The sequence below is a fragment of the Melospiza melodia genome, chromosome 8, assembly GCF_035770615.1.
Source record: "Melospiza melodia melodia isolate bMelMel2 chromosome 8, bMelMel2.pri, whole genome shotgun sequence".
Classification (NCBI taxonomy): domain Eukaryota; kingdom Metazoa; phylum Chordata; class Aves; order Passeriformes; family Passerellidae; genus Melospiza; species Melospiza melodia.
Window position 1 is genome coordinate 36,486,819 of NC_086201.1, and position 25,827 is coordinate 36,512,645.

Consider the following 25,827-nt stretch of genomic DNA (forward strand, 5'->3'; position numbering starts at 1 on the left):
TCACCTTCAGCCAGGTGGGTTTTCCACTCCTCCATGCATTCACCAGATGTGGGACGATATTTATGGCCTTCACATCTGCCTTCCTGAGCAAAACCAAGGATGGAGTGAGACGGTGGAAAGCCTCTCCGCAGGTCCCGCTGCCAGCTTTGCCTGACCTTTGCTCGCGGAGGAACAGGCAGGGAATTTTTTCCTTTGTGAGTCACTCATTCCCAGCCAAGATCAGCTGGAAGTTACCAAAAGCTTTCCCGTTTGCCCTTCTGGTCAAGGGCTGGATGGAGGAGGCGCAGGGTGGGCGCTTTGGCAGGGCCAGAGGCGCCTCACGGGGAGGGAAGGACGTCGTGGGGAATGTGCTTCATCTTCTGTGTCCCAGCTTGGAGCAGGGCTCTTCCCAGCTCCCGCTGTTTTACAGCCACAGCCACAGGAAACTTCTCAGGGATGCTGATGCATGTCAGTGGTGGGCTGAGCCTCCCAGTTGAGCCTCCCAGCTCCTCCTGGGCCTGAAATCCTCACCTGTGGCTGTGCAATCCCATTCCCAGTTTTTCCACCCTCTGAGAAAGCACTGTGTGCATCCATAGCACAGACAGTGCATCCAGCACAGACAGGATGGGCAGGGAAGCAGCAGCAGGGAAAGGAGCTTTGTGAGGGTGTTTCTTGTGCAGTGATCCTGAAACTGTTCTTTTTCCCTTGACAGAATGAATTCCCACGTTGAGTGAGGGATAGTGACACATCCGAGGGATCAGCCTCTTGTTCAGAGACACGGGGTGAAACTCCCGGGCCATTCCTTTGGTTTCAGGGAGTGAAAATCTTGCAGGAAATCTTCCAGACATATTTTGCCGTGTTGTAAAGAAATGTAATTCTTTCCCAAAGATGTCTAGACTTGATAGCTGTCACGCTGATGCTGAGGGGAGAAACTGCTCCTTGCTTTCATGTGGAGCCACTGCCCATGGAATGGCAGGTTTGCCTGCAGGATACCCCTGGAGCTGCTCAAGGCCAGGCTGCATGGGGCTGTGGTGGAAGGTGTCCCTGCCCATGGCAGGGAGTGGAACTGGATAATCTTTAGGGTACCTCCCAACCCAACTCAACCCAACCCATTCCAATCCCCACTGTCCCAGCAGTGGGGCTGCTCTCAGCATAGCTCTGCCAGTGCCCAGTGCTTCTCTTTGGTGGCCTCAATCAGTCCATGTTGATTCCTGCTCAGCAGGGAAAGCTGGGCATGTTTCAGTTCTGCTGCTGGGACTGGTGTCTGCTGATCCCCTGTGGCACCTTCCCCATGTCCCCAGGGCCGCTGCCGGCAGCACCATGGCTCCTGCAAAGCACCTGCTTGCCTTGGGCTCTGGAAAGGCCAATTTCCATCCCATCCCTGATATCCCAGCTCCCATTCCTGGGCCTGTCTGCTCTGTGCTGTCTTCCTGCAGCAGTTGCTGTGGAGGGGCTCCCCCTGCTCGTTTTTGTGCCGCTGTTCCGCAGCACGCCCGTCCCTCACAGCCCGCGTCCCTTTCAAGAGGAACTTGAAAAGCCCAGCGATACCAGGTGTCCGCCTCTGTCTGGATTCTGGGATGACAGGATTATTCATCTTAGGAAGCTGCAGCTGGGTACAGTCGGTGGTAAAAGGCCAGACTGAACATTTTGTGCCTCGTTACTACTCGAGCGCCTTGGAGCTCGCGCTATTTCCAGACAGTTTCCTGTTCTTTCTTGGTGACCTTGCCTTGCTTTTCTGGCACACCGAGCCCACTCCAAAACTTACACCTTAGATCCTGCAAAACTTAACTTCTGATGGAAGCAACCCCGGGGAAAACTTTTGGAAGATCAGAGCGTTTGCTCCCTTTGAAGGGAGTGGGTGGTGACTTTTCCTCAGCCTCAAAGTCAGGATCTTTTGCGAGAGCAGCGAGGACAAACCTGCACATGGAAGGGTTGGTTCTGTCAACAAATCCATGGAGCAGCTTCTGCCCCATCTCTTGGTTGAAGGAGTCCTGCATCAGGCTGGGATAATTCAGGCATCTTCCTGCCATCCAAGCACTGCTGGTGGTGTCAGGAGTGATGTCAGGAGTGAAGCTGGAATGCTCATCCAGGGAAATGGGTACTGGAAATTGGTAGAAGAAACGTTTCCTTTCGGTTTCTTCTGAGATGGGCCATGGTTGATTGGCTGGAAGGAACACAATGGGAACTGTGGATTTTTGTGGAGTAAAATATATGTGGGGCTCTATGACTATTTTTTTTTGGTCAGTTTAGAGTTTCAGAGTAAATGGCAGCAGAAGAGATATTTTGGCAGTTCCCACACCCGAATGTTCAATTCCAATTTTATCTTAATTTTGAACTTATAAAATAACTGGAAGTAATCAAAGAGAGCACAGAGAATCAGGGCAGGAATAAAAAAAATACGCCACTAGATGCTGTTGTTATGCCAGGAATATTAGCCTGTTAATGTACACTGGTGCTGATCTGTTCATGTCCAGAAATGTGGAATTTCTGTAATACCCAAAACACCCCAAAACAGTTCACAGAGGATGTAACTGCTCCTTCAAGGACCAAGGTCTCATCTCTTACTTAGCATCAAATATCTAGGGCTCCTCCTTTACAGGATTTTATGTGGTTTTTTGGTTTACAGGGATTGGTTTAAGACAAGTTTTCTGATTTCCTTATTGCCATCCATGCTGGGATGGGCACTCCCTGCTCCTGATTCTCTCCCCTTCAGCAATAGCCATGAGGCAAACTCAAAGGAGTTTTTCCTTGGAGGAGGAGCTGAATGTGCTGGATACAACAAATGGAGCTGGCTCTTTCTGGGAAGGCTGTTGGATATTCTGCTTCTGGAGGAAGGGAAAAATTAGGCTGGAGTGCGAGTCAGGCAGCAAGAGGCTCACACAAAAGGGCTGAACCTTTCCCAGTGCTGAACTTTTGGAGGTATTCAGAGCTCAGAGGGCTTCCAGCCTTTTGGGAGAGGTAATGGCAATGAGAGGGAGACTAGGGTACAAAATCCCATATCCATATGTAAAGCTGCCAAGGGGAAAACATGGGATCTTGTCACTCAGAGCTGGCGTGAAGGGAACCTTGCCATCATTCCCGGTCCTGGAGACGTTTTAGCCTCATAAACCTGAGCACCAGACATTCTCAGTAGGATGTGTCTGGCTGAGATCAGTCTCAGGGAGCTGCTGGCTGGGAGGGATCATTTCCCTGCAGAAAATTCCCTGCCCATGGGAATTTCTGGCACGGGTTTAGCTGGCTGTCAGCTGCCCAGTGGCGGGAAGGGGGCACGTGGGATGCGTGTCCCAGAAAAGAGATGAGAGGTGCTCCTTCTCCCAGATCTTTGTGTCTTGGCTGCTGCTGGAAGTCACAATGTTTCCCCCTCCTAGACTCCAGCACAGCTGATTTATTCTGCCCAGTGCTCCAGGAGATATCCCAAACACGCCGCCACGGAGCCAAGAGAGAGCAGATCCTGAAACTGGAGCCACAACTTGAGACTTCAGTAAACAGGATGGGGGAACATGAGGCACAGAGTCCAGCCAGCGTTGGGATCACTGTGAAACAGCCCAACAGAGCAGTGCTCCCAGAAATCCAGCTCCCAGAAATCCCAGCACCTGTGCTTTGCTTCCACCCGTAGCCAAGGGTTTTTCGAGAGTTTTCCTTCATCCTCGCCTACAATTTGACTTTACTTTTAAAGAGCCTGAGCCCAAAGATCGTTTTGAATACCTGATTTAAACCCCCCAAACTGTAGAATTTGGCCAGAACAGGTGGCAGAAGGGCCTTTCCCTGATATCCCCCCGTGCTGGAGCTGAATTTGGGTGTGGATTGAGATGCAGTTGGGAGCTGGACACAGCAACTTTGCATGCCAGGGAGTATCTGTCAGCCAGAAGTGTTCCAGCTTCTGTTCACCCAGGCTTGTGCTTATCTCCACAATTATTTTGCTCTCCCTTTCATTAATTGCTGCTATTCAAAATGTCTCTTGTAAACACCCAGGAGCCAGTCTGAGCTGGGAAGGGCAGGAAGGATCTCTTTGCTTGGCTTCTTGTTTGGCATCTGGAGGAGTGCTTGTGGAAGTCCTAATGCAATGTGTCTCCATGAAGTCCATCCTGGTTCTCTCTGGGAAATGGGATCTTGGTGTCAGCACTCCACACTTCCTGGGAGGGCACTGCAAAGACTCAAGAGAATTATTTTAGCTGCATTTCCCTTAAAAAGAGGTTTCTCTGTGACAGCTTCTCTACTGATAAGGTGTCAGTCCCCCTCCCAGGCAGACAAGCTGGAGCTCTGAAGACAATTGAGGAGTGTGGTGGCAAAATCCTCTGGATGGCTGAGTCCTCCTGGTAGGCTGACAGTTGATAAATACCTGGAAATGCTCTGCATCCTCCCTGTTACCTTTATTAATATTAATTTATGCTAAATGAGCACCAGCAACACTAACTGCAGGTACAGTTGAACATTTGTGCAGTTTTCAGAAATAGTGGGAGCAGTGACATTAAACATATGCAGGAATCCCCATAGTTATGAATATTTACAAATATTGATTTTGGCAAGAGCACCTAATTTGGATGTTCTGAGCTCCCTAATGCAGCGTGTGTGTGTCTGTCACGCAGTGCTCCTCAGATCCAGGGATTTCCCTCTGTGAATCACTTTGCAATGAGATTTCAGTGATTGGGAAATACAGTTGGGGAATAAACCCCCTGCCCCAGCTGTGTGTGGTGAACACACAGGGTCTGAGTGGGCAGTGCCTGTTCTGATTTGCCTCTGTTGCTTTAAATGAACCAGAAACTGATGTTTTTCCTGACAGCCCAACAATCCCACCCTGTGCATCCCTGAGAGCATTGTCCAAACGCTCCTGCAGCTCTCTCAGCCTGGGGCTGTGCCCATTCCCTGGGCAGCCTGGGCAGTGCCCATCATCCTCTGAGGGTAGGACCTTTTCCTGATCTCCAGCCTAAATTTTTGTCTTCCCATAACATTCCTGGTAAGTGTGGAGAAATAACCCTGAGAAGACACCCAGATGGGTTTTCTTTTTTTTGTTTTCCCAGGCTACAGCAGACACCAACAGTGATTTCTTTTCATTCTTCATGGGTACAATCAGAGACGTGGCTTTACTATTTTATTTTTTTAATCTTTTTTTTTTCCTCAACTTTGAAGCCATTTGAAAAACTATATTAAGAATAGGCTTTGTGGAAACTGGGGTCAGAATGAGCAGAGACAATACATCCCTAATGAAACTTCCCTAAACCATCCAGCGACAAATTGGGCTTTTCATTCCCATTTCACTCCAGATGTCAATGAAAGCACAGCTCCTTCTAAAGCAGCCTAATGTATGTAAACCATCGCAGGAAGCAGAGCCTGCAGAGCCTAGGAGACTGCAGATGGAGAGAAAAGGCTCCTGATTCCATAAAAATAACAAAACCTGTTTTACCATATTGTGCATTAAATATTGTTCATTTGCATACTTTCCATGGCGAGGTTCTCAAAGCCCACCATGTGGTGGACTTGTTGGAAGTCGGGAAAGAGACTCTTTCCCCAAATGGAGACGTGTTAGTAGAAGCTGCTGCTTAATTAGAAAACAAAAATAGCTGCTTTCCTCTATTTTTTTTCCTCCTTTTCTAGGTTTTTTTTTTTTTTTTTCACTGTGGATTTTTGGTTGTTTACATATAATTCAATAGAATTAAGAGGGGAAGCATAGGTGCAGTCACTACAAAATAACTGGATTGCTGGTGTTTTACAACAGCCTGTCTGCTTGGAGCAGGCAGCAGCAGGGATTCCTTCATGGGGAGTTTCCAGCAGATAGCCAGGCAGATTGTAAATACCTCTTATATTGTGGGTGTTTTCCATCTTTATATAGAATAGTGTGATTTTATTTGTATTTATTGTGCATCCATGTCTGTAGCATTGGGCAGTGCAAATGTGCAATGTCACAGTGGTCACAGGGGTCTTTGGATGAGGGAAGAGACGAGGATTTGACTCCATATTTCAGAAGGCTTGATTTATTATTTTATGATATATATTACATTAAAACTATACTAAAAGAATAGAAGAAAAGGTTTTCAAAAGGCTGGCTAAGCTAAGAATAGAAAGGGATGAATCAACAAAGGTTTGTGGCTCAGACAGAGAGAGAGCCAGCTGGGCTGTGATTGGCCATTAATTCCAAATATCTACATGAGACTAATCACAGATGCACTTGTTGCATTTTACAGCAGCAGACAATCATTGTTTACATTTTGCCTTGAAGCCTCTCAGCTTCTCAAGAAGAAAAACTCTTAAAGAAGGATTTTTAATGAAAAGATGTCTGCGACAGTGCAATGCCACAAATTAATCAGAGGAGCCTGGAATATCCAGAGCTGGAAGGGGCTCACGAGGATCATCAAGTCCAAGATGATCCTCGTTACAAGACACCCAAAGAATCTCAGCTAAAGGGATTAAAAGGAAAATGTGCTCAAGGAGAAGAAAAACCTTTGGGGTGGGAGTGTCATGTACGCAGGAGCTGGCAGGGTTTGGAGAAGGATGGATTGAGATGTTCTTGGAGAGAGCACATTCCCTGTCTCAACAGCCACGGCTTGGACCCTGCCCACAGCAGGGGCTTGGAACAGGCTGATGATCTTTAGGGTCCTTTCCAACCCAAAGCATTCCACAATTCCTCCGTGCTCCTGATCTGCCCCGGGGCTCTGCGGGAGCCGTGGGTGGTATCCGAGCACAGGCCCCCATTAAGCACAGCCCTGGAGAGGCCGGGCCTTTGGGGCTGCAGCCTGCCAGCTCCGATCAATCCCTTGGTTTATGAGCTGCCAACGTAAAGAGTGCGGGGTGGGCGCCGTGCTCCGGAGGCTCCGGAGGCTGTGCTGGGCTCCGGAGGCTCCAGAGGCTCCACAGGGCCCCGCCATTCCCGGCCTGTGGGGCAGGCCCAGGAGCGGCCCACGCCTCGCTGAGCAGGGTGCAGGCCCAACTACGCGGTGAGAGATCATCCTTTGGGCTCTGCTTTTGAAGAAAAAGCGGGTTTTACCTCACAGAGATACCTTTGCTCCTCTCCCACAGCTGGGATATGCTGTTTGTACACCTGCTTTGCCACAGCCTGGCAGGACTCAGGGTGTCCCCTCACACAGTGCATCAAACTGCGGCCCTCAGTCCCATGGGAATCCTCCCTCACCCAAACAGGGAGAACTGCCCTGGAGGAATCCCCTCTGCACCCAAACAGGGAGCTCTGGGCTGGGAGAATCCCCTCTGCACCCAAACAGGGATGCGGGAATCCTCTCTGCACCCAAACAGGGAGCTCTGGGCTGGGAGAATCCCCTCTGCACCCAAATGGGAATCTCTGGGCTGGGAGAATCCCCTCTGCACCCAAACAGGGATGGGGGAATCCTCTCTGCACCCAAACAGGGAGCTCTGCCCTGCAGAATCCCCTCTGCACCCAAATGGGAATCTCTGGGATGGGAGAATCCCCTCTGCACCCAAACAGGGATGGGGGAATCCTCTCTGCACCCAAACAGGGAGCTCTGGGCTGGGAGAATCTTCCCCTCACCCAAATGGGAATCTCTGGGCTGGGAGAATCCCCTCTGCACCCAAATGGGAATCTCTGGGATGGGACAATCCCCTCTGCACCCAAATGGGAATCTCTGGGCTGGGAGAATCCCCTCTGCACCCAAACAGGGATGGGGGAATCCTCTCTGCACCCAAACAGGGAGCTCTGGGCTGGGAGAATCTTTCCCTCACCCAAATGGGAATCTCTGGGCTGGGAGAATCCCCTCTGCACCCAAACAGGGATGGGGGAATCCTCTCTGCACCCAAACAGGGAGCTCTGCCCTGCAGAATCCCCTCTGCAACCAAATGGGAATCTCTGGGATGGGACAATCCCCTCTGCACCCAAATGGGAATCTCTGGGTTGGGAGAATCCCCTCTGCACCCAAACAGGGAGCTCTGCCCTGTGTGAATCCCCTCTGCACCCAAACAGGGAGAACTGCCCTGGAAAAATCCCCTCTGCAACCAAACAGGGAGCTCTGCCCTGGGGGAATCCTCTCTCTCCCAAAAAGGGAGCTCTGCCCTGTGTGAATCCCCTCTGCTCCCCAAATTTCCCTGGAGGTTGGTGAGGACACTGACACCTCCCAGCTTCTGGGACATGGGGAGCCCAGGGGGGATTTGCACTGGGGCAGGAGCATTTGGTGCTTACAGCCTTGGTTGTCCCATCTGATGCAGGCTTTGCAAATAATTACCTTAATTAGACATCATGTCTCCTGATTATTCCCATGAATATGGGTGAGTTGAGAGGGCCAGGGAAAATCCTTCCTGGAGAAATTGTTGGGATAATTATTTCTTTGATCTGTTGGAGCAATTATTTTTATCATTAATCATGGAATCTCTGTGTGGCTTGAGTTAGATGGACCATTAAATTCCATCTCGTTCCACCCTCTGCCATGGGCAGGGACACCTTCCACTAACCCAGGTTGCTCCAAGCCCCATCCAGCCTGGCCTGGAACACTTCCAAGGATGGGGCAGCCACAATTTCTACAATTTCTCTGTGCAACAAATAATACTGAGGGTGCCCTAGTGGGGTTTTATTTAAAATCAGGTGATGGAGATGAAAGGAGGCCCGTGCTTGTCCTTCATGCCATGAATGGAGCACTGTTACTGTCACCTGCCTGCAGCATCTGCTTTGGCTCTGGGAAGGCCCATGGTGTTAACCTGCTCCTTTTGCCTGTTCCCTTCTCCGCAGCAGCAGCAGGAGATGCTGGCCATGAAGCATCAGCAGGAGCTGCTGGAGCACCAGAGGAAGTTGGAGCAGCACCGGCAGGAGCAGGAGCTGGAGAAGCAGCACCGAGAGCAGAAACTGCAGCAGCTGAAAAACAAAGAGAAGGGGAAAGAGAGTAAGTGGCCAGAGCACCACTGCTTCGGGTGCTGACAGGCAGATGGGGGCATGGAGGAGCCTCAGAAAGCTGGAGGAACCTCCTTGAGGGCACAGGGAATTGAGGGGAAGAGAGAAATGAATTTCTCTGCTTTATCTTCATTTTTGTCTCACTAAATGCCATTTTAGCATTTTTCAAAAGGAAGCGTATCCTCTCTTCTCTTGATTTAACATTTTTTGAAGTATTTTTGGCAGCATTCCTAATGGAGGCAGAATATTAAGCCCATAAAATACACCAGATGCACGCTGCACTCCTTTTCTCTTTCTGCTGCTCTGAATTTCACTCTTTTTAAGACATAGTCGAGTTCACAGCTCTCCCCTTTTTGAAGCGTTCCCATTCATGAGGGGTTTTTTTTTTCAGGAGGTTACAGCTTGTGGGTGCCTTCCCCACTCTGTGTCATTATGCACTTGAGGAGATCATTGTGGCCTCACAATGTCCCTTATCAGAGATACTCTGGGCTGCTTGTTTGGGCTTTTTCTGCAAGTCAATGGGGGGAAAAAATACCTCCAAACACCAGAATACCAAGTTGTGCCATCAACTCCTCAGGTCTGGTTTCAGATGGGAGAAGTAGTGGAAGGAAGATGGGATGCTGGCTGGGAACTGGGAATAAGATAAAGCTCCAGGAATTTTTTCAGTAAGATAAAACTGGGGTCTGGGAGACCTTTTTCAGTGCTAGAAAGACCAGAGGTTCAGAATCCCTAAGCATTTCCACTTCCCCCTGCTGCTCCCATCAGCTGTTGCTGTTTGATCCAGGTTTTGCTGGGCCTCTCCTCAAAACCAATACCTGGCCATTCTCATTAATCTGGAAAGAAATTAAAATGCCTGAATCTCTGGAAAATGGAAGCAAAGCATCTTTTGGGTGAAAAGGTGTAGAGGAAAAAAATCCCAGAATTTGGGGATGTTAAGTTGAAGATCCTGTTCCCATGACTACAGTTTTATTTTTAAGTTACTTTTTATTTGAGAAGTTCTGTGGTGTAGAATCATTATCGCACCTCAGTGCTTAAGGACACTTAAGTTATTTTTCTCACATCACAAAATTTGGCAAAGAGAAGCTAAAATTGTCCTGATCTGAAATATGAAGAGAGTGTGAGAGAGGTGGAGTTTGTTCTGCTTCCTTGTTAATATCTCTGCTCTGGAGCCAGGCTGGGAGAGCTGGGGGTGCTCACCTGGAGAGGAGAAGGCTCCAGGGAGAGCTCAGAGCCTAAAGGGGCTCCAGGAGAGCTGGAGAGGGACTGGGGACAAGGGATGGAGGGACAGGACACAGGGAATGGCTCCCAGTGCCAGAGGGCAGGGCTGGATGGGATATTGGGAATTGGGAATTGTTCCCTGGCAGGGTGGGCAGGCCCTGGCACAGGGTGCCCAGAGCAGCTGTGGCTGCCCCTGGATCCCTGGCAGAGCCCAAGGGCAGGCTGGATGAGGCCTGGAGCACCTTGGGACAGTGGAAGGTGTCCCTTCCCATGGCACAGAGTTGAAATTAGATGATCCTTGGGATTCCTCCCACCCCAAAGCTCCCTGAGGTTCTGTGATGTCTTTCAGCTTCCAGTAAAGGAGGTAAACCTTACACTCCAAAAGTATTGAACTTCAAGTCTTCTAAGTAGCAGGTTTATGGCAGCGTGACAGAACACAGCCAGGTTTGAGTGTTCTAAGGATGCTAATGGATCAAGGATGACACATTTTGGAGGGAGAAGGCTTTCAAGCATGGATTTGTCACCCCTTCTGCTACTCAGGAATTTATCTGCAGCTCTTCGCTTGAACTTTCCACCGAACTGGTGTTGTGGAGCTGGTGAGAAATGCAGCGCTCCAAAAAAAGGGAATTTTCTCGCTTTGGTGTTTGAACCATTTTACAGCTCCAGGCAGAGCCTTGTGGGAATGCTGCAGCTCCTTGCTCTTGGAGAGAGCCCAGGAATTGTTTTCCCAGCATGTCAAACATCACCTCATCATTGACCAGGGCGCAGGACACGAGGACATGGCAGGGTGATCTTTTAGTTCTTGTTCCTAGCAGAGCCAGCAGCTTCCCTGGCCTTTCCCTTTCCTCCCAGCCCAGATATTTTCCGTTGGAGCTCCTGCCTCATGCCACGGTGGGGATGAAGCATCATTTTCCACGTGTCCCCTTGCCAAACTTGGGATGCCTTGCTCCGTCAGGAGCTCTGCCTGGGAGTCTGGGCTGTCGAGCCGATGATCACTGGGATCCATCATGGCAGGGGAACAGCCTGCTCTCCATTGTGCAGGAAATCATGATTAGGGATTACACAGTTGACATTTTGGCTCTGCACAATGACCGACTCCCTTTCTTTAAGGTTTTTTTTTAACGTTAGGTTTTCTAGCTCAAGCCAGAGATCCGCGCGCTTGTAAATGAAGCGAAATGTTACGGCGGTGGTGGTGGTGTGCACAGAGATTGGGAACAAAGAGGTCCCTGTTTACAGGGGTTTTCAAGACAAAACCTACACATGAGCCACTGGGCTCATTCCCCTTCTGCTTTTAGATGTGACATTTAACAACTTGAGGGTGCACAAGACCCCTTTTCTTAAATAACTGTGGTTCAAAGAGAGCTGGGATACCCCGGACAAGTGCTTTATTCTGAGTGTGCTTCTCTGCAAGTGTAATATCCTCTTCTGGTGAAATAAACCCAATTTCATCTGTGTTTTCAAACATAACTTGTGAATCTATGCCAAGCTAAAGGGATAAAAAAGGAGAGCTCCTTACTGGAGGCACTTTGTTCTTCTCTCTTTGAAAGCAAAGTTCTTGTTTTTTGGACTGGAAATGAAAGATTTTATTTGGGATCTATTTTAGAAATTTAAAATGCCTTCAAATGCACGAATTGATTTAACAACCTTTTGTAAATGTTTGTTTTGTAATTGCAGGTGCAGTGGCAAGCACAGAAGTGAAGATGAAGTTGCAGGAATTTGTGTTGAACAAGAAGAAGGCTCTGGCCCACCGGAATCTCAACCACTGCATATCCAGCGACCCTCGCTTCTGGTACGGGTAAGTGGTGCTGGGCTCTCTGCAGGGCTCAGCCAGTGCCACCTTTGTCCCCAGTTCCCTGAGGGAATGCACCTGATGTGCTTGTGGGATGAGCAAGAGCAGTGGCAGGATCCCTGTGCATTCCCAAAATGCCTTTCCCAGAGAGTTTTCCAGAGGTGTGAGTGGTTTTCGTGTCTGGTGTCACAATGCTCTGTGTGTAGAGAGAGGTCTCTGTGTCATCTGTAATCCACAATTATTCAAACTCACAAGTTCTACAGTCAGAGATCAGCTTTTATAAATCCTACAGCTTTTCACCCAGGATTTGATCCCACCTTCTGTTATAAAACTGGAACTTTAGTCAAATGAGAAATAGTTTTTTATGTTCAGGGGCTGGAATCTGATGATCCTTGTGGGTCCCTTCCAACTCAGGATTTTCTATGATTCAGTGAATTCCTGCAGCTCATACTTAAGCCTTGCATTCTAAAACTTTTAACACTTACTGCTATTCTTAAGCTCTCAGACTTGGAAGTTTTGTTTACTTTCTTACTGGAAACACCCAGTGGATCCAATCTGTATTTCTAATTACAACTGCCCCAGCATCTCTGTTTTCAACTGCAGGTCTCCAGTTTCAGTTTCAGAAATCAACTTTTTCATTGTACTAAAGACAGTTAGAAATTTGATGTGATGTAGAAGTTTCTTCTGCTCCGATTTTGTCATTGTCTTTATTAAATAAAAAGCCAAAGTGCTTTGGATGTTTGCTTTAGTGACCTCAAAATTCATGAAATTTTGAGTTACAAAAGTAATTTCATTTTGCCATGAAATTAATGTTCAAGCTGAAGTACTGACAGTGTTTTAAGTCTTAAGAAATGAACGTGTGTAGAGGGAGGATGAGGTCATAGCCAGAAGATGTTTCCAAATTCCAGAAACTGAGCTGCAATGAAATTTGAAAGCTATCCCAGCTTTGAGCCAGGACAGAAATGCTGATGTGGAGTTGGCAGAAGAATTCAGATGTTATTGGAGGCAAAGTGAGATTGAGCAGCTTTAATACATCTCTGAAAATCTAATCTGAGACTTGGGATTTCATTAAAGGTGGTTGAAGACTCTGAGCCTCCATTTCTTTAAGGGATGGTTAAAATAACAGTTAATGCAGGAGTGGTGCAAGGTCAGTTAGAATTCAGGGTGCCCAGAGCAGCTGTGGCTGCCCCTGGATCCCTGGAAGTGTCCCAGGCCAGGCTGGATGGGGCTTGGAGCAGCCTGGGACAGTGGAAGGTGTCCCTGCCATGGCAGGGGGAGGAATGAGCTGAGCTTTAAATCCCTTCCCATCCAGACCATGCTGGGATTCTCTGTGATGCAAGGCCAGGGCTGCTGCAGGTTTTTAGCCACACCGTGTTCAGGGTTTCAGGATGTCGCCTCAGCTGGGGCTCAGAACTTTCTGAGCACCCAAATGTGGTTTGGGTTTGTTGTGGCACTCAGGCATCCTAACAGCCCTTCCCTCTGATGCTCCAGGGATGCCAACAGGCAGAGACAACACAAACCTTTGCACAAATATTTCAGGTCACGCCATCCCCTCATTTTCCATCTGCTCTGTGGTGGGGTGAGGATTGTTATTCTGGATTCTAACCCAAGATGGACAAAGCCTTGGGGCCTCACAGCTCTTTCTCAGTGCTGAATTGTCCTGCTGAGCCCTCAAGGAGGGCAGATGGCAGCAGCACAGGATTTTTTTAAATGCATCCTTCACTTGTTCAGGCAGAAGTTGAGGATTTTTTTCCTTTCCATTCCATTAAAAAAATAATATATATTTTTTTTTTTTTCAAAAGGAGAACCAACCTTTAAATTCCTGCCGTATTAGTATTTATTTATATGGCATCTCATAGGTTACCAGCTGAGCTCTGGAGGCCCTCCTGTCCCCACATAGCTGTGCTGTGATGCAGTTGGGTGGTGGCTGGGTTGAGCACACAAGAGCAGGGCTCACAGGAGCTCCACTCCATGCTCCCACTGTGAGCAGGCCAGGCCATTAAGTGCTAACAGATGCTGGGAGAGCCTCTCGAAGCAGCAAGCCTGCTTTTAAGCACTTCCCTTGCTCTTATTAAGGTTTGTGAATTCCTTTTTGGGTTTTTTTATTAAAAATGGAAAGCATTGCTTTAGGAAAAAAAAAGTCTCTTAAGGGTATTGAGCACCGTGATGGTCTGATGTCAGTGGCTGGGACAGGAAAAATGTTCTGCTGGCATGGAATCACAGAGATGCTAGAGCTGCAAGAGACCTCTAGGATGATGTCCCAGCCCTGGAAATGCTCAAGGCCGAGTTGGACAGGGCTTGGAGCAACCTGGGATGGTGGAAAGGGGTGAACAAGGTGGTGTTTAACCTCTGTCCCAGCCCAAACCACTCTGGGATTTTGTGACAGGCTGCAGCAGAGGAGGTTCTTGGGAACTGCACTGTCAGAGTGTCCCTCCCCTGGATTCTGAACCAACTGGGCAGCCTGGCTCCCAGGAGTTTCTGCTCTCTGTGATGTCCCTGGGAAGCTGTCAGCAGTGCTTGTGCCAGCAGCCATGGAAGGGAGTTCAACTGAGTGTTTGCATGGTGAGCAGGTAGAGAGACACAATTACACTTTAAAAAATTGCACATTAAATTCTACATTGAATGATCCCAACATCCACAGGTGTGAACACAAAACATTCCAGCCCAGGTACACATGTCTGGATGTGTATTCAGTGCACCTTGCTGGACATGACTGAAGGATGAAATATCAAATCATGGAATGGTTAAGGTTGGAAAAGACTTCCAAGATCATCACTCCAACCCTTCTGTCTGTGCACGTGGGTGTTTGAAGGAGCTCAGGGAGCAGAGGATGCCTTGGATGAAGGGATGTGCTTTCAGGAATGTCTGCAGGCTCCATGCAGTGTCCAATTTCCTCTCCTCCCAGAGCTCTGACATTCCTGAAGGGGCATGCAGAGCAGTGCATGCTGCTGGGAGCAGCGTCAGAGCCCAGTCCTGGAGCCAGGGAATGTGTTCCTGTTTGCAGAGCTCAATATCTGTCATTCAGCAGCCCTGGAGCACATCTAAACAGGCCCTTTGAATTCCTGCACATTGCCTGACAAAGGGATGAAAATAGCTTCAATGTACTCGATTGTGCTGCTTAGGTCATAATTATTAAAAAAAAAAAAAAAAAAAAAAAAAAGAAAAGGGAGAAAAAAAAAAATCTGTTGCTCATATAGAGCCAAAAATGTCATTGTGTGACTTGATGGGGCTCAAGGCTCCCAGATCACAGCACCCAGGATTCCTGGGAGTGAAACATCATTCCTGGGAGTGCTGCCTTGCCATGGAATGAGCAGATCCTGGCAGGAAAAGCCACATCTCTTCCCAGGAGGGATTATTTTTTTTTTTCAGTTTGTCTCTGTTTTGATTGCAGGTGAAGATTGAAGTGTGCGTGGGGGCATTCAGGGGTGGGGATGTGGCACAGCATGGGGTGGGTGTGGGAAACACAGCCCTGCAAGAACCCCAGAAATCATTCTTCTTTCTGTGCAGAGAAATCTGGATAATGAAGAGGGAGGGTTGGGAAACCACAGTCATTCATACTTCCATAGAATCCCAGAATGGTTTGGGATGAGGGCACCCTAAAGCCCATCCCATTCCACCCTCTGCCATGGGCAGGGACACCTCCCACTGGAAGGTCTGTGGGAGTAGAAAATGTTGATGTTCAAATAAAATTTGCAGAAAGTTTCTTAATTATGTAGAAAATTCAACGTATTTTCCTAGTATTTTATTAGCCCCTTATTTTTTGGAGGCTTTAACTTGCAGTGGAATTGATGCTCTGATCTCAGCAGCCAAGTTCTGAGTTGAGCTTGCAGTCAAGGGATTAGTACTGCTCTAGAAATGCTGTGAATTTGTGCAATTTCCAGCTGGGGATGGTTCATTTAGGTTCCTTGAAGAACCTTTTGCAGGAGAATATTTTCAGCTTGGTTTTTAGGCAGTACAAAATTTCAAATATTCCCTTTTTTTTTTTTTTTTTACAAAATGCTTGCTCTCCATTGTCCTAAATCCTTTAGTATTTCGAAGAAATAGGGGGTTTAAATTCTGTTTCATTTAAAATAAAGTTGTGAGAGCCCAGTGAGTGTCACCTGCACGGCTAAATCAGATGGAGCTGCTCTGCTGGCTGGAGCCTTCTCCCAGGCTGGTGGAGCTCCTGAGAAACAGCAAAGCTGGGCACAAGTCATTAAGCAGGAAAGATGCAGCCAACAAACTGGTAGGAGGCTGAGAAAACTCATTCATTATTTAGTATCCTCAGCAAACAGACTGTAATTTACTTCCAGCAGCCTGCTCAAACAAAGCCATAAATTATCATCTCGGGGAAGTTGAGCTGGAAAGGTGCTGAGTGCTTTGGCCCTGTCTCTGCTGAGCTCCTGGGATGGGAGGACAGGCAGGAGGAAGGGCAGGGGGCCACCTGTGTGCCACGGCTTCAGCCTTGGGCTCTCTCTGCTGAGCTGGGGGCTTATTCTGGGGAGGGAAGTGCTCAGTTTGAGGTCTCACCTGTGCTGAGATTCAGGAAGATGACTTAGCAAAACCAAGATACAGAATTAACCATCTTAGAATTTATACTTGTGGTATGAGCTGAGCCAAGGTGGAGTCTTACACTGAAAACTAAGTGAATTGCCTTCCTGTGTATTGGATTTTAGTGGGGTTTTGTGTAGGAGTGCCCAGGAGGAGAAAGGCAGGCTTTGGGGATGGTACTTTTGACTGTGCCCTTCCTGGAGGACTCCAAAAGCTGAGCTTAGAAAGCTGGATTTGCTGAAGGACAGGGCATCCTCTCCTCTCTGCTCCTGGGAAATGGAAGAGCTTACAGGCTGCCCTGGGGGTTCACAGCTTTGCCTTTGCCCCCTTCCCCGCTCCCTGAGGTGTCAGGCTGCTCCTCTCTGTGTCACTGGTGTAAAGCTTGTCCCTTCTTCTCTTTCCTCCTGTGCAGGAAGACCCAGCACAGCTCTCTGGACCAGAGCTCCCCACCCCAAAGCGGCGTCTCCGGCACCTACAACCACCCAGTCCTGGGCATGTACGATTCCAAAGACGACTTCCCACTCAGAAAAACAGGTAGGGCTGCCCTTCCCTGGCCACACTGCCCGTCCCTGCCTCATGCTCAGCCCTCTGATCTGATCTTGCTGAAAAAGGGATGCTGCCAAAAGCTGGATTCCAGGCTGTGCTTTGTTTCCCTCTCCATCTGCTCCCCCTTCACCTGTCTCTGTGCTCCCAGTGTTCCAGGGAGCCTGGGGCTGCTCCGGGGTGTGTGAGAGCTGTGTGTCAAAGTTTGGGAGATGTTTTCTGTCTTGGTTTGGAAAGACAGGAGTCTGCTAAGGAAGGCAGGAGCCTCCCCTGAAATGGAGAATGTAAACCCTTCCCACCCCTCTGAATTGCTGTAAATTTTAAATTAAGGGGCTCTCAGGCAAAAATATGGGAGCAGGAAATAACAGTTCTTTAATAGGGAAAGAAAAAAATAAAAGGATAAAATAAACAATGCAGTGCACCAGAACAACAGTGACAGAGTCAGAACCCAGCCTGACACCCTGTGGGTCAGGGTGTTGGTGGCAGTCCCATTGGAAATGTGGCTGCAGCCCTCCTGCAGTGTCAGGGGTGGTTCTGTTGGAGCAGGGGGATCTGTAGAGAAGGATGAATTGTTCCTCTGAAGATCCAGTGGAAGGAGAGGCAGCTGCTGTTCCTCTGGGGAATCCCGTGGAGAAAGCCGTGCTGGTGTCTCAAACACCTCTGGATTATATCTGGGTAGCAATGCTTGGCTCCTCCCTCTGGGCTCACATCTCCCAATGGGATGTTCTAGTTCTTATCAGCCATGCAGTGACATTCAATGGTCTGTTATCAGCAATGTCCCCTCCCAGGGAGGTGTGAATGTGGTCACTCAAAGAGAGAGATAAGGCAAACTGCCCACTTGACAAAGGTGATCTGCCATACAGATGGGAATGGAAAACATCTTGCATGGCAATCTTCAACATTTTCCCAAACCCAAAGCTCTCACAGAGATTTGTGTGTCCCCAGCCCAAGTGTGTTTGCTGAGTGAGAAAAGTACTGAGAAAAAGTTCATTTCTTGGGGGGATTTGCATTTTATGTGTGAGTTTGTACCTGAGGTAAATAAGGGGGTTTGTGCCAGGGCGAGCACCGGGGCTTCCTGCGAGGGTTTGGTTCACACCTAGACAGTTCTCTTTCAGTCTGGCTTCTTCTCCCTGCACGGTGGCTGAGCAGGTCAGTTACTCCTCAAGCCTGTATTATGTAAACCAGGTTGTTTGGCTTGGCTGTGCTCCTCAGCTCCCTAGCACATGCCTGAGCCAGCACAGCCTGGGCTCCCAACCCAGCCAGCTCAGGGCTGCTGCCTTCGGGGAACAGCTCTGCCCCATTCAGGGAGCTCTTCTGCTCACTGGCCCTGCTGGGAATCACTGCAGGACAGCAAAAAAAAGCTTCTCTGGAAAGATCACACCATCATTAAGGTTGGAAAAGATCCAAAGATCACCTTCAACCAGCGCTGCCGAGGCCACCTCTAACCCATGGCCCCAAGTGCCACATTCACGGGTTTTTTTAAACAATTCCAGTGATGGTGATTGACCACTGCCCTGGACAGCCTGTTCCAATGCCTGACCAGCCTTTCAGTGATGAAGTTTTCCCCTTTTGGAAATGTCTCACTAGGAACTGTAGCACCTGCCCTGCTGGATGGAGTCCCATCCGTGCAGTTGTCTCTGTTCCCTCTTGGGTTGGTTGCTTGATGAGTAACAAGCACTTCAGCTGCACAAGAACCCAGTCAAAAATTGGCTGTAATACATGGGTTTTCCCCAGGAAAGGTGTCCCTGTGGCTTTGGGGATGGTACTTCTGACTGTGCCCTTCCTGGAGGACTCCAAAAGCCAAGCTTAGAAAACTGGGTTTGCTGAAGGACAGGGCATCCTCTCCTCTCTGCTCCTGGGAAATGGAAGAGCTTGCAGGCTGCCCTGGGGATTCACACAGGAAAACATCCCTTGGCACCAAACCTATCACTTAGGGCCTGTGGGCAGCCTGATTCCAAGAGATTTTTAGCTCTTTCCTATGCCTTGTGGTGCCAGGTGATCCCTTCCCACCCTGTTAGCATTACCACAGCAGAAATGGGCTTTGACATGCTCCCAGACCTTCCTGGCTCGTCACCTCAGGGCACCCTGTCAGATTGGCTTTGAGCAGCAGTCACCCTTCTTGCTCCCAGTGTCCTGGAAGGGAATTCCTGCAGGAGAAGGAAGACATCTGCACATCTCACCCACCCTGTGCTGCTTCCCAAACTGGGATCTGTCTCACCAAAGCTCCTGCTGGGTGAGCTCTTGCTGTCAGACAGGGGGAATTAAGGATGATGAATGGAGCTAATCACATTATTAAGGAGTGCAAGCCACCAAACCCATTGTTGTTTTCCAGCCAGGAGGATGTTCAGCTGATTTTGGTTTGCCAGAACGCTGGTGCTTGTTCTTTTTGGGCACCAGCACATCAATCTCCTGGGCACTGGTCTGGGATACAAATGAGTTCACTTTTGTGAGGTTCAGGGGAGAATTTTATTTTCTTTTTTTCATTGTTTTCTTTTATTTTCCTTTCAACGCAACAGCACGTCAGGCTCTGGCACAGCAATATCCTGCAGAATTCCCAGTGCCAAGAATGTTAAGTTGCTTGGAGAAGAAAGGCTCCTGAACAGTCTGGTGTAAACAAAAGGCAGGGAAGGCTGGAGCCCATCCTAAATAAAGTTCTTTATTACGGGTGAGCTTTTCAGATTTTTGGCACCAGGCAAGGCTCTGGCTTTGTGTTGGTAATTTAAAACCACCATATCGTGTAGTCCAATTTTATTAAATTTGATTAAATATTTGCAGCTCAAATAACAGAACCCATCACAATACAGCTCTGATTACCAGGGCTGGAATCCAACCAGCACCATTGCTGGGGAGAGGGCGGCTTAGGGGGTGGTGGGAAGGCAGTTGGAATTATCATTTCTTACAGTCTGCAGAGCTGGGAGCGTGTCCTGCAGGTTGAGACATTGTTGGGAAGAATAAATATTCACCATCCCTGGAAGTGGTCCAGGCCAGGTTGAACAGGGCTTGGAGCACCCTGGGATAGAGGAAGGTGTCCCTGCCCATGGCAAGAGTTGGAACAAGGCGAACTTTAAGGTCCCTCCAACCCAAACAATTCCATGATTGCATCAAATGTACCATTTTCCTGCATTTTAGCAACACTCTGTGTCTTTAATCTTATTTCAAGCATCCTGATAATCACAGGTTATGGGAGAAGGAGGAAGTGCAGGAAAGATATCTTCAGAGTGCTTGAAAGCCTTCAGCAGGGGGAACAGTCAGCTCCTGCAGCGTGCTCCTGATGCCTCCCATGCCCTGAAATCCAGCTCTCTCTGGTTTGTTTTCCTAAATTATGCTCCAGTTTCTTGGCTGTTTGGTTTCAGCGTGAAATTGTTTTCCTGGTGCAGTTACTAATTGCTTGAATCCTGTTCTTAGCCTGGCTGGGGGATTGATTTCACTCTGCTCCCTCTCTCCAAGCACTTTGGGGCTCTTCCTTTTTTTCACTGATCTAAGATCAGTTTGGTTGGAGCTGCTCCTGCCTTTGCTGTTAAATACCTGGATTAGCACAAGGATTCTTATTTCCCCTTCTGGGGAGTTTATTTTGTTCTGTGTAGGATTTAATGTCAGAGTTTTATTGACAGTTTTTGAGAGGGGAAATTCTAAGTGACCTCAGATCAAGGTTGGTGTCTCCCAGACATAATAACATTCATTATGTGCTGCACTGGGATCCTCTGAGGAAAATCTCTGGAGAATCCTGATGGAGTGATTTTAGACTCTGGGTTGGGACAGCCTGTTTTGATAACCCCAAGAGCTGTTTGTCAACACCTTTCTTGGAGCTGCTGAAGTGGGTTTTAGCAGAGCTTTTCAGTTTTGCATTTCCAAGGAATCCTGTCCTCGTTTTCTCCCCGGGAACGAGGTTGTTGATGGCATTCCCTGCTTTCTGAAATTTGAGCAGTGGATGTATTAGGACATGCTGTTACTTAGAAAGCTGACACCACCACCATCATGAAGATTTAAAGGGAATTATTTCACTTCTTAACGTGCTTTTCCTCTTGGACTTGATGATCTTAGAGGGCTTTTCCAACCTAAATGATTCTGTGACTCCATGGTTCTTTTTCCATGCAAAGGAGAGCAGCCTGAGAGAGGAAAGCATGCAGCATCCTGTGAAGTTGTTGATATTGCAGGAAACTGGGGTTGTTTGGGTATTATTTGCAGCTAAGCAGGTGAAATTGGTGTGAACTTGTTGCATTTAGAAAGAAATAAAAGGGAAAATGAAAGGATTTGTCAACAATTATAATGCTGCGTTTGTCGAGGAAAGCATAATGTCCCTCTGAACTGGTTCTGATTATTGGAGTGTTTGGAGTGGTTTGTTTTAGGACAAAAGGTTGTTTGGAAGAAAATAGACTTGTCAGAAACCCTGGTGTAATGTGGGAGTATAATGAGAGGAAATCTTGGAGCTCTGTGTGGCATGGAGTGTCACTGCAGTTCGAGAGCATCTCTGCCTTCCCACCCACATTGTCCTTGCAGCCAGCATGGGAGCCTGGCTTCCCACACACTGAGAGGAGGCCCTGAGCCCCGGAGAAATCCCTGCTGGAAATACCCTGTGCTGCTCCAAGGGGAAGATGTCAGTCTGTCTGATCCAGAAATAACACTTAGCTTGGATATTGGGGAAGATTTCTGGCCTGGGAAGGTGCTCAGGCATGGAACAGGCTGCACAGGGCAGGGGTGGGATCACCATCCCTGGAAGTGTTCACAAAATGGGATGTGGCACTGGGGGACAGGCTTTGGGGGATGATGGATTGATGGCTGCACTTGGTCATCTCAGAAGTCTTGTCCAGCCTTAACAGTTGTGGAATCATGAAAACGCTCCTGGTGAGTGGTGCACCAGAAGAGAAACCTCTTCCAGCAAGAGACCAAACAAAATCTGATGGTTTAGTGTCACCTTTGGGGGATCCCAGTCACTCAGGGAACCCATCCTCCTCCTCCTTGGTCCTGCCAGCTCCATCTCTGCTTCCCAGGGGCCTGCACTGTTCATGGAATCCCAGGATGGGGTTGGAGGGGATCTCAAAGCCCATCCCATTCATGGGCAGGCACACCTTCCATTGTCCCAGGCTGCTCCAAGCCCCAGTGTCCAGCCTGGCCTTGGGCACTGCCAGGGATCCAGGGGCAGCCACAGCTGCTCTGGGCAGTGCCAGGCCTGCCCACCCTGCCAGGGAACAATTCCTAATTCCCAATATCCCATCTAACCCTTTCCCTCCCTCAGCTTAAGCTCCCTCTCTCATGGAGTTTTCTTATGGGTGTTAGAAGGGAGACAAAATAATTCTGTTGGCTTTTGCCTGACTATTAAACTTTGGCTGGAACTTACAAATAACAATAATAATAACAATAACAATAATAATAATAAATTAATAGAATCCCTTTCCAGTCCCCACCTGCTGAAATGAAGATGTTCAGGGGCTGGGAGCAGGGGTTTCATGCTGCATTGTTTGCTTTCATTCCACAAATGTAGATGGACAGTTGGGAGCAGGGCAAACTCTGCCCGGGACTTGGTGGAGTTTTGACTTCCACAGATTTAATGTCCAATTAGTTCAGCAGCTGAGGGGCTGCAATTCTAGGAAAAAAACAATGGGAATGACATAAATGTTGGAAGAATTGGATTACATGGGTCCTGCTGCACACAGTGATGTATAAGAGGGGTAACTTGGTTTGGAGCCTGTGAAAACCAGGGAAGCTCTTGGCTTATGTTCTGGTTATTAATTTATTCGGAGGAAAACAAAATATTCTTTGTATAAATCCTTATTATAGGCCAAATTAAGTGTCAGTGCTTCAGAAATCCCACTGGCTTTGTGGGAGCTGACTCAGATTTGGGCATGGGCTTCATTTGTTTGCTGGAGGGGAATTTTTCTAACTTTGTGGCATTTGTTTTAAATACTTCACCTGGAGATGTAGAGAAGCAGTAATTTTTTAACTTAGGTTTGGTGGTTTAGTTTCCAGTTTTTAAATTTACTCCAGTTAGCAAGGCTTTGTTTGGGCACATTGCCTGGCAGGGTGAATTTGGGGAGATTTCCAGTGGAATTGGTGCTCCTGAGGCACCATTGAGCCTGCATTGACTGTCAGGTATTGATGCTTCTGTGTTGTTTAAATTCCTGTTTTATACTTGTGAAAGATAGCTCTCTTCAGCTTTAAAATATTTTTATTACATAATAGTTTTAAAAAACCATGTGAACAAGCCTAAATTATTTTACTATAAAAGAGGTTTTATGTAAATTCTGTGAGTTTGAGGCTGTGCTGAATTTTAATTCACCTACTTTGGGCTCTGGAGCACCCAATTAAATCCGTGTAGGGATTATGCTCTCTGAGGTCCTGATGCCATGTTAGATTTGGGATTATATCTGAGGGATAAACAACAGAATCAGAGCAGGGCTTTAAATAGACCTTTTGGTGTTTTGAAACTCAATCCCCTAGCAGAAGGGGAAAACACAGAGTGATTTTGCCTTAAAATAGATTAATCTGACAAATTCCAATACGTTGCTTTGGCAATCACTTACGCTGGAGGTATTTTCTCTTTGAAGGCTGTCATCTTCTATGTCTGTTCACCTCTTTGTTATATGGAAGGAGGCTTTTATTGTGGCTTAAAATATGGGCTGTGTTAGGTCATCTGTGACCCCAAATCTTTTGTTTCCCTGCCTGTTTTTAAGGTGTTTCAAACCGATTCCTTCTGTGTATTTTAAAAGACATCTAATTAATTGTGTGTTCCCAACAGAAACCATCCCTCATCTGAACACCAGGAATAAAATTTGGGCTGAAATACAGTTTTTATTGCCATGTTTGCCTTTGTCAGGGGACAGATCCTTCCAACAGGAGTGGTATAGGCTTAGACTTCCTTTCTTTAAAATGGATATATCAGCATCCAGCTGTGGCACTTTCCCCTTGCACAGAATCCCAGAGTGGTTTTGTTGGAGGGGACCTTAGAGATGATCTCATTCCAGCCATGAGTGTGGCATCCAGGCAGCTGTTAATGCTCAGAAATTGGGACAAATTAAAGCTGGGAATGTAAGGATGTGGGATGAGGTGTGTACCCAAATGCTGCTTTTAAAATCATGTCAGCTTGTGTTTTGAAGAGAACTCAGAGAATTTGCTGCTTGGAGCCTGAGCTTGTGTTTGAACTGGTCCAGTCTTTAATATTGCCCTGGGAGCAGATTTGCATTCAGTCCCCTGCCATTTTAAATGCAAATTCTCTCTCTGGAAGATAATTCCCCCCTTGCTAATGCACTTCATTCAGCATTTGAAGCATCATCTTGAGGAAGCACTTTTTTTTTTTAGCGCTCCCTTTATCTCTTGCTGGTGTTTTTCTGTCCAAAACATTCACAAAAAAGCTCTTTCCTTTCTTTTTAAAATTTGTCTTCCCTCCCAAAATTCCATCAAAGCACTGTGTTGATGGCTTAACTCCAAGCATTTGATCTTGAATTCATCAGCCTTGTGATTTTTCGGGCCTTGCAATTAACGTGGATGGGCTTGATCTTCGACGTGACCCGGTGGTCAAGGGAAACATAGCTGCAGCCAGACTGAGTTAGTTCAAATCAGTCGGTAAACCTTGTTTTAATTCTCCCAAAGACATGTAGATCATTGGCCCTGGAGTGTGTTGGTTGGTGATGGAGCGGGCACAGGTTCAAAGGGATTAAGCAGTGGGGCTGTTGAGGAAGGGAAAGGATGGGGCTGCTTCACTCAGCTCTGTCAGGAGCCCTCAAACCCTCCAGCAGGTGTTTCACTCAGGGCTCAGGAGGTCAGAGGGAAGCTCCCAGAGGAAATCATCTTGCAGGAGGAGTGTTGAATTAAAGCCTTGTGCCCCTGATGGAGGTTTGATAACGCGTGCGCTGTCACCGGCTGTCCTGGCCCCAGGGCCGCTGGGGCTTCCCAGCAGCTCTGCCTTGGCTTTTTGGGAGCTCAGGATTTGTGCTTTGGAGGGGGTCTCTCAAAAGCGTGGCGTACACAAGGCTGTGGTCACAGGAAATGCATCCACACCTGCCCTGGGCAGTGTGGAACTTCCCAGGTGTGAGATGTGCTGTTAGATAGGGTTGAACCGTGGCGCTGTGATGATGCAACCCCAAGCTGCTTCCCAAACAAACAAACAAAGAAACAAACCTCCTCCTCCCTGGCCGTGGCTTTCCTTGGCCACACTCTCATGCCCTTTCCCTTGAGTTGACACTGGCTCCAGCTGACACAAGGAGCCAGCAGGCAGACAATCACCTGATTTGCTTGTGCCTGTGGGGGTTGATTTTGGTGTTTTCTTTTCCCATGCCCTGGCATCCCTCCCTCAGGGGTCGGATGACTCGAGGGTGTGGAGCTGCCTGTTCCAGCAGCACATCAGAGATTACCAACAGCAGCATCTCAGCTGGCTCAGCCATTCCTCTGCTGGATCCCATCAGCTGGGTTTGCCACTGGGCTGGAAGCAAGTTGGGCAGAGGTGGGAAACTCTGCAGTAATCATGAGTCTGTGTCTTCGCTCAGAGAAGACTTTGCAGGATGATTATTCCATTTTTAATTCAAATGCCTGTCTCTGTTGTTGGATTCAGATGTTGCATGGGCTGGTGTGACGGTGTTCACAGGGTTTTTCGAATGAGGGAAGAGATGAGAATGTTGACTCCATGTTTCAGAAGGCTTGATTTATTATTTTATGATATATATTACATTAAAACTATACTAAAAGAATAGAAGAAAAGGTTTCATCTCAGAAGGCCAGCTAAGCTAAGAATAGAAAAGAATGAATAACAAAGGTTTGTGGCTGGGACAGAGAGTCTGAGCCAGCTGGGCTGTGATTGGCCATTAATTCCAAAGATCCACATGAGACTAATCCCAGACCCGCCTGTTGCATTCCACAGCAGCAGATAACCACTATTTACATTTTGTTCCTGAGGCCTCTCAGCTTCTCAGGAGGAAAAAATCCTAAGGAAAGGATT

At 47.9% G+C, this 25,827-nt stretch overlaps 1 protein-coding gene across 7 annotated transcripts in view; it reads left to right on the forward strand.

Annotated features, from left to right (window-relative positions):
• HDAC4 (histone deacetylase 4) overlaps positions 1-25,827 on the forward strand; it is a 186,305-nt gene that overhangs the window by 102,683 nt on the left and 57,795 nt on the right. For 4 of the 7 annotated variants that reach the window (XM_063162701.1, XM_063162702.1, XM_063162696.1 and 1 more), the window contains 3 exons: positions 8,663-8,813; positions 11,714-11,834; positions 16,771-16,892. In XM_063162701.1, the coding sequence (XP_063018771.1) occupies positions 8,663-8,813; positions 11,714-11,834; positions 16,771-16,892 (394 nt within the window). The remainder of the gene's footprint in view (positions 1-8,662; positions 8,814-11,713; positions 11,835-16,770; positions 16,893-25,827) is intronic. The other 3 variants (XM_063162698.1, XM_063162703.1, XM_063162699.1) reach the window with 2 other exon arrangements.